The sequence below is a fragment of the Cryptomeria japonica genome, chromosome 1, assembly GCF_030272615.1.
Source record: "Cryptomeria japonica chromosome 1, Sugi_1.0, whole genome shotgun sequence".
Classification (NCBI taxonomy): Eukaryota; Viridiplantae; Streptophyta; class Pinopsida; order Cupressales; family Cupressaceae; genus Cryptomeria; species Cryptomeria japonica.
Genome location: NC_081405.1, coordinates 704,535,532 through 704,545,014, shown reverse-complemented (window position 1 = coordinate 704,545,014; position 9,483 = coordinate 704,535,532). Strand labels below are relative to the sequence as shown.

The window sequence follows — 9,483 nt, the reverse complement described above, 5'->3', positions numbered from 1 at the left end:
TTTATTGGACTTTTAAAACTTGGAGACCGTGCTGACTTTAAAATGTTAACCATTAAAACTTGGAGGCCGTGCTGACTTTAAAATGTTAACCAGAATATTTGGTATTTTTCTGAAAAAAGTTACACTTTCTTTTAATGAGATGTCATAAGTTGAAATCAGAAGTACAGTTAGATGCCCCTTTCATAGTGTAGTTAGATGCCTCTTTCATAGTGGGCGTACGAGGTGATTTCACATGTAGACCCCAAAACAGGTCGATATGATAAAATATAAAAAAAAATCATTTTCAGTTTTAACATATAATTTAAACTCTCCTCCTTTTGACAAGATGCATTCCTTTACAATCATTTCTGCTTTATATAAACTTTTGTTTGCATACTTTTATATTCTTCTAACATTGCCAGTACATTTTTATTTTCCTATTTACATTTTCCTATTTACAGAACAATGCTTTCAAATTGTAAAGAAAAGGAGCCAAAAAGTTTCGGAAAGCTCACGGTTTATAATTGTCTTTTGATCTTATATTTGTTTTGTCAATAGGATTTATTACAATTTTTACAGTTATTCTTTTTTGTTGGAAATAAGTCACATCTGGATTGACAGTGGACTCGCCAAAGAAGGGCAGCACAACAGTAGCAAATGTAAAGTCTTAATTTGAGTTCTAGCTGGCCCATGAAAACTATAACTCAACTTTGGTATAGAGTCTAGCTTAAAACCCCCCAAACACATACTTTGAGACTTACAAAAAGATGTTGGAATTAAGCCACACCCAAACCCACAATGAACTTACCAAAACTGGACCAATAACTCAATCGAACAATCCACTAGAAAATATAAGATCTAAGATTCAAGTCTTAACTGAACTAAATAAACTACAACTTAATATTTTAAAAACTGTTTTTCGTTTGTACTTTAAAACTGATAAATGCAGAAAAACATTATATTTCTATATTTTTATTTAGCAATTAGAGAACTATAATTGCTTACAGGAAAATTTAAATAAGATATCCTATACTAAAGTTATATCTGCGAACATCTGCATCCTCCAAAGTGGTCGGACACCTGTTACACAACATTTCTTATCTCTAAGAATCTAGTACACTTTCATTTAGCTATCAAGGAATTGTAAGAGAAATTTAGGCATGATATCAGCGGACAACTACACCCTCCAAGTATAATTTGTGGAGTCGTGGATAGCCGCTTCTGACATAGGCGTTGATCGACTCTATGAAACGGTGGACATAAACAGTCTTAGAATTGCTGTCATAAGATTTCAATGAACCTGACTGTAGCTCTGCCATGTAAGCAGCAAATATGAATAGTTTTATGGCCTCCTCTTTGCTACATTCGATATCCAGTGATGGAGTATGAATATCATCCGCCATTAACGATTCCTGTGCCTTGGGAAAATCAGATGTGAAGAATTTTATTTCCTTCGTGCTGCAATGTCCATCACCAGATTCGATATCAGTATTATCCGCTTTTAACGACGACCTAACCTCCCTTAATTCAACATGACCAGGCTTTAAAGACGACCGAACCTCCTTTGATGCAACACGACCGAATTTTAACAAACATTTCTGAGCATTCTCGAAGATCCACTCAATATAAACTGAGTCACAGCTGGAATCAGATTTTGAGTCACATCCGAACAAAACTGGGCCGCCTCCAGAGTAAATCTCATCTACTGAACAGTCAGCGAAGTTTATACGCTCAATCTTAGATTCAGATTCAAATTTTGCACCTCCAGCAATGAGTACGGATACGTTGCCCCTGACAATCTTTGATTGCAAGTCATTACTGGGCTTAAAACGCTCCACCCAGCTTCCCCAAGAATATGCCGACCTCCTCATTGCCAATGGGAGCAGCTCACACAGAAACTGTAATCCTCTGCAAAAGACTTTACCGATCCATCCAACAATAGACAGCCTCAGCGTTGTGCTGAACCCCATTACTACCGCTGTAAAGCTTAGACATGCGGGAATGAGCCAATGGATTTGCTTTTGAGTGTTTAGGAACAAACCCACAAAGTTTAGAGTCCTCTGCAACTTATCTTCCGTCAACAGTAAGTTGACAGGCAGAAAATAATCATGGTCCAGACGAACAACCGCACGGTTGTCCAATATTACTGAATCAAGCACTTCTTCAAACTCCATAATATCGCCCGTGACCACTTCTTCCCATATCTCTTTATGGTTTTTCACAAACACGGTCTCTGGAGGCAATTTTACAATGTACTGCACAGTTTCCCACATTTTATCTGTGATGTAATATGCAGGCCCGACCTTCATTGAAATCTTCTCTCCATCCTTTCGCTCAAATCCAATGTTTACTTGCATCTTGTCTCCTTCCATTCGCTGCAGTTCAAACCTCTGACCCAGGTAGACCACTGAGACTGACCTACCCATCTCAGAATTTGCGATCAACTCCCCAAGATTTTTAGGTTTGTTAGGAACCTTCTGCTTTTTTGCTTTGGACACATCTCCTGCAGTAGTGGCATGAGAGACCACTTTTTTGAAGACTCGACCTTTAAATCCATGGAGCTGTTTGTAATCTGTGTAAGGGAAATAGAGGCAGTCGAGCAAGTAGGCAAGGGTGCAATGAATGACCGCCCAAAGAGGTGTCGTCTTCATGATCAGGAAAATTCCAAGGCTAAGTTGCAATGGCAGCAACACCGTCTGTACAACTTTCTTCACTGTTGTCATTTTTCTCTCTTTAGCTGATAGATTAAGAGGAATGATCTAAAATTCTGATTGAAAAAATTCTTACACAATCTAATGACTAAAGCCTCTTCTCTTCTGAAAATTTCCTCTGTCTTTTTCCTTTCATCTTATCCCATAAAAAACTCGTCACAAGACACAATCAGATTAGGTCGGTTCTTTCTTTCCTCCTTTCCACTAAAACTATGCCGGAGCAACTTCAGTGCTCAATATTCTTCTTCCCCCCTTCTGCCTTTTGATACGTTTTCCCAGATCCCGATCTGTCCAGTGATGATAGCAAACGTCAATGTATATTAAAAAAATCTCCTACTAGACGACAACCCATATAATGAAATTAAACAAATAAAAATAAAAAACCTACTAGTAGACGACAACCTATACAATGAGGGACCTGGTCGTCTAAATAATTTTCCAATTCTATTCATAAAAGTGTCTTGTTAAATATTTTACCCCTTGTCTCCAGATGGGTTTGGTAAGTTATTACATTCATAAGGACAAGATTGGTATGAACCCCGTGATTGATTTTAAAAATAAATTCATTATTATTATTAAATTAGTGATATGATATCATTCTGATTTTGATTTAAATTGTGTAATATTTTTATATTAACAATCTATTATAATAATAATAAATTTTTTTTCAACAAAGTCAAAAAAATTATCTATTTTATTTTCTTTTCTTATCTGATGATAAATCATGTAAGTTTCTTAAAAACTGATTGGATCAAACTATGATTCTTCAGAGTACCTTCAAAGCCATAGTAAACCATTAAATTTCTCTTATTAATAAAATAAGAGTCGAAAATTCCGGAAGATATATAGATATTAATATAACATAGATGTAATAATGGGCTGAGATGGTCCTAGTCTTGGGTAGCAATTGCTGATGCATGGCATCGGAAGGGACAGCCCCACTTCTTAAATTAAAAGTAGATGAGTGGCACGTCTAATCATATTTGTCTTTTTGCCGTTTAATTATTTATTCTGTCAACGTTGTAAACAGCTGTTACAGAGGATGTCGCTGTCAGTGGCAGATGATCGTAATATTGATGTGACAGTTGAATAGCATCTGCAGTAGCTGTATTGGCACTGGGGTCTGCCTTTTGGTCTAAATTTGATGGCCCTATGAAGGCAATTTTCCCGTCAAATACAGAGAAATTTTAGCAAGGCTGAATCATAGAAAGAGGATATTTCGGACAGACTTAAAAAAATTTATATAATTTTTAGAAAATATTTAAATCGTATTTACTTTATTTATAATAAAAAATATAATATTTAAAACAAAATTTAAATAATCATAAATAAAACTGGTAAATGGTCTTTTAATTCATAATTTAAAAAAAAATAATATCGATGGTTATATAATCCATGTGCTGAGGGGATTGGTGGAATTCAGTGGAATAGTGCTACATCTTCTCTTTACTAATGGGATTGGTACTAATAATCAAATGGAAGTTCAAGTTGTGTAGTTGCGGTAGAGCAAACTTGTTTCTCTTTTTAAAATAATGGAAAAGTTTAAAAGTCTTCTTGAAGGCTGGTTTTATACATGCACATATTCTTAGCAAATTCTTTATTTATCACTAAATTTTGATTCCATTTTCTTCACTCATGTGACTAACTATTTGGCTAAATGAACATTTGATGTTTAATTGTAACTGAAATGTTATAAATTGGGAATCTTGATCTTCAACCCATTTTTTATATTCCTACACTTCTTCAGAATGGTAGGCATGAATTTTCCACCATCCATATATTATGTGCAAGTGTTTCTGGGACAAACTGTGTATTCCTTTTTATCAATGTTTAATCCATCATCAAGAAGAGGAAGAATAAATCTTGGTGATGGATTGCTGAGTACAATGAAACGTTAATACAAAAAGCATATATAATTTGTCCCAGAAACAATCGCACATTCTTCAAAATGATTTGGATTGATAATATATTTTTGGCTATATTTTTATGTACTTTTATATTGTGATTTATTCTTTCAAGAATCAAAATAATAAATTTGTAAATAAATGACAATTAATATTGTTTCTGATTCTACATATGCTTTATTCCAATTCAAAAATAATATAATTACTTTTTTCAAAAAAAAATTACTTAAATAACCTTTTAAAAAAAATGGTTAAAAGGCGAAACTGACCATCAAATTTTGAACTTAACCTACCTCCCCCTTACGCCCTACAACTTTGTCATTATTATTATTACATAATGGATTTGATACTTTGAAAAAGTAGAAAACAGCTGGTATGCCTAATGCTACTTTTATTGAAAACCATGACTCATATTATTTATATTAAAAACCGTGCCTAATGTTATTTTTATTAAAAACTGTGACTAACATAATTTATTTTAGTAAATATATATATAATAAATTAAAAAACCACAGTGAAAAATAAAAATAGATACAGACATCGCAGCCATAAAATATAAATAAATTAAAAGCATGAAAATTTCAGTGTCCATAATTATGATGAAACAAACCAAACCTAAAATAGCAGTGCGGATGGTACCTACCTCTGCTCAACAAATCCAGGAAAGTCTTACTGCTTGCAGTTGTCACTGGTATCTACTTGAAACGGCGCACTCAAGTCACTCTTTGTAGCCTCTGGACTCTGCAATAATGGCGGCCACCACCAGTAAACACCTGCTTACTGTAAACTGTCGCAGAACAGAGACTTCTAGAAGAAACATTGATCAAACCCTAAACCCTTTCCCGTACGAATTTTAGGGCAAACTAAAACGACGTTTTTTGGGTTTCTTCAAATTCGTCGTATTTCAACCAGCGACAAGACACAGGTTGCAACCAAAGCAGGTAAATTTCTTTGTGTAGTTATTCTCTGTAAACTGTAATTTCTATTGCTGCAAGAAGATTTAGGACGGGTAAGTGTTAATAGAAAGTTAATGAAAAAACAGGGCATAATCACAAAAATCCCTTTCAAAACAAAATTTACAAAATGCTGAAAATGTTTGCAAATGGATATCCGTATTTCTTTTAACAAAGACCGTACAAACGACACAAAGATGATCCAGAGCTTACCTTTGAGACTCGGAATTATTTGAGGCCCGAAATTTTGTAGAAGGGAAGCTGCAGTGCCTGTGATAATATTTTCAGGTGCCCTGGGTTTGTGTAAATTCTCTGTAAGCGTGAGAGTTTACTCTCCATTCACATTTACTAACCACTAGGGTTATATCGGGAAACTACATTCATTTTTTGTTTAGCAGTTGCTGTGCTGTCGAAACTTTCCAAAGGAAACAATAAAATATCTAGGTATTGTGTTCAACTTTCATCATTTAGTAGAGGAAAAATACCTATTTTTTGTTTAGCAGTTGCTGTGCTGTCCAAACTTTTCAAAGGAAACAATAAAATATCTATTGTGTTCACCTTTCATCATTTAGTAGAGGAAAAATATCGACCATTCACATTCACTTGACATTCAATGTGTCTAGTAGGTAAAGGTTCTATCAAATGAAGTTTTCATTATGGTCATCTACATGAAGCTGTTTTAATAACGAACAGTTATATTTGTTATGGAGTGGGTGTGATGAGAGGTACTTATATTTAGTAGGTGTAGGCGGCCATTTTTTTTTAAGGCTTTTAATCAGCATGTTTCAATGAATGATTATTGGAATATAGGTTATATCTGGTTTCCTTTTTCTATTATATGAAAGACAGAATAAATAGTTAACATTGTGATCTTGTAGACTAGTTCCAAGTATCATAGAATTCGGTGAATCAAGATATATATGGAAGCTTGAGCCTACCAAAGAACATGCAAGACATCATTGGACACAAAACCTTGATAAAGTTTAATTTAATAAGTGAAAGCTATGAGACTTAAGGTCTTAGACATGAACTTAATGTAAATATTGATTGAAGAAGCTTCTGAGTAAAATCTAGAAGACTCCAAGATTGAATGAGATTTGGTTTGCTATGATCTATAAATTCATGATTTTAAGATCTTAAACACGAACTCATTAGAATTTTTTACATGGATATTTGTAAGTCTATCCATTAGTTTCCCTAAAAATATCTCCAAACTTGATAATGTTGAACATGTAAGCTAAGGCCTTGTGAATATATTTACTTGACCCTTCCTCCTCATTAAACTCAAACACCACCACGTTAATACTTAGGTTGCAAAGCAATCACTTCACAAAAAATAGATGATAAAAAGACATCTTTGTAGACCAAAATAGGTGAATCAAAACTAGCTTCTATACATAAATTTGCATTGAAGAGCAAAATCCCAGTCTCCATACTCCCACACTTCCCTCTAAAAAATAAACTCAAACCAACAAAAAGGTAATCCCTTGCATAGTTCTAACCATAAATTCAATGGCATGGCCATGCTTGTCATCCCCTTGTAAGAATTGAAAATCGCTCACCAACAAAGGAAATGCCAATGTTGGAAGTGGATTGACTCTGAGAGGTGGGGGTGAATCAGAGTCAATAATCAATTTAACTCTCTTTAATTTTTTCTTACTTTGAAAACTCTTTTAACACACATATGACACCCTAACTTGTATCGAAGCATGCATTTCTGATTAAACAATATGTATAATTGAGTAATCTTGATATGCTTCTTATTGAACTTGTCAAAGCATCAAATTATGACTGGTAGAATTAATTAAAAAACAAAGTGACCAGCATAAAGAATTAAAATTTTGTAGAACAACAATGAAGCATAAATAAATGTATCAGAGCATTCATCTAATGGAACACATAAAGTGGATTAGCACACAACACAGATTTTCATGAGTGGAAAACCCTCTTGGGGTAGAAAAACCACTCGATAAAAGAATATTTTATTATCTCAAGAAGCACCCACTCCTTACACTGTATTTAGAAGTCTCAAACTTCAAGGAGCACCAACCCCTATGTCACAAATGATATCAAATCTCCAATTACAAGCACTTATAAATTCAGAAGTGCATCATATTATGCAACTCTCAACTTGTCAATCACTGAACAAGATTAATACAAAAGATGGTCTATCACCGCCATCTCTATTTTATTTTATTTTTGTTACACCCTGTTATATTCAAGAGATCTATCCTTCATCAAGCAAAACCAACTAACAAAACTTCTTCCTTGACCACGCTCCAAAATCAAGTTCCCAAACTGTAATACGGGTTTTATAGAACTGAATCACAACCGGAATAAAACTGGTTTGATAGAACTGAATCACAGCCGGAATAAAACTGTTTTGTGTGTTCATCTTTGAGTAGGGTTACCAAACCCTAACTTAGGTTGGAGTTAATAAAAATTTATCACCAAAATAAATGTACTGCATAAAGATATTTTTAATCTTTGCATTTTTGATAACTGGGAAAATACTCGGGACCATCTTTTTCATTTTTTTTAAAAATAGAAGAGTAAACACTTTTATCTTTCTATTTTTTTTTTTGTTCACTTCCATTTTACTTTTTACCCTTCATGGTTTGACAAGAGAAAACACTTTTATCTTTCTTTCTTTTTTCTTTCACTTCCTTTTTTACTTTTTACCCCTCACGGTTTCACAAAACATACTGCAAAAATAACAATTTGACAATTTGATGCTAAAACAATTGCGAGAAATCCCCACAAAATTAGCCATAAAATATTACCATCTGAAGCATTCATACCTGTAGATTATTAAATCAAAAAATACCACAATGCGAATTTGAAGAACCACTGGTCATTGAACCTACCTTCTTCTCTTCCACAAAAAGTTTCACTATCAATGAATACCAAAAATTAATCTGCTTACACCTGTCCACTATTCATAGAGATAAAGCTATATAGTCACCAAAACCTTTTTGTCATCAAGGACAATGCAGCATAACAAAGGTAACAGCCAATACTCACGAAGAAGAGATAATAACCAGCTTATTGCTACAACAATTTGATGTTAATACTATACCTAGTATTACCAAGAAAGATTAAGATTGTTTCAAAAAATCCATTAAAAAGTACCACAAAACCTCTTACAAACTTAAGTCCTCGACATCACTATCTTGAATGAATCTGCAGCTTTTAAGCATCTTTTTGGAATATTTTAGAGGTGCGATCAAATCTGATCATAAGACATTTTAGAGAGCAGCCAAAAGACACGGCCATAGAATGATAGCGTACTGGACAAACACAGAGAATCCCTATCCCTTGTCTGTGAAGACTGTTGTGTAGTGCTTTTCGTATTCATTGATATTTTTTGTTTCAAATAATAGGTTTTATTTGTTCAATTTTTAGAACAAAAGGAATCAACAACCCTCACAACAATTGATACATGCTCAACTACTGGATCCTTTCCCCTATTGGTGCTCTTCCCCTATTAGCGTGGGCTGTAGAAATTAATGTTAGTAAATTTTTACAATTCATATAAATATATCAATCATTTTAATATTTTATTTGTTCTGTTTTTGATAATTTAGATAATTAATGTTAGTAAATTTTTACAATTCATGAATTGTATTGTTGTAGCTGTTTTTAAATTGGATTGTGTGTATATTTTTCATTGGTTCACACTCTTTGATCTATTTTAAAAAATTCTTACTGGCCATCTCCATTCTCAATCAAACAAACAAAAAATGATATCGGATGAGTCAGATATTTGCCAGGCACTGTAAAAAAAACTTTCAGATCTACAAATCATGTTTTTTCATCTCATTTTTACCAAATCTATTATATTTTACACATTCTAAAAACTGTACGAAATACTGTTACCACATCCATAGCAATTAACTAGTGTGATTAAATCTAGTAGACATTTATTTCCAGAGT

General features: G+C 33.5%; 1 protein-coding gene across 1 annotated transcript; it reads right to left on the bottom strand.

Moving 5' to 3' along the window:
• Positions 1-931: 931 nt before the first annotated feature.
• On the bottom strand, positions 932-6,053 carry LOC131036289 (uncharacterized). Its single transcript, XM_057968145.2, has 3 exons — positions 5,761-6,053; positions 5,238-5,582; positions 932-2,977 (listed from the first exon to the last, which is right to left on the bottom strand). Exon 3 carries the CDS (start codon positions 2,700-2,702, stop codon positions 1,146-1,148), a length of 1,557 nt encoding a protein of 518 aa, XP_057824128.2. The 5' UTR covers positions 2,703-2,977; positions 5,238-5,582; positions 5,761-6,053; the 3' UTR covers positions 932-1,145.
• Positions 6,054-9,483: the final 3,430 nt, after the last annotated feature.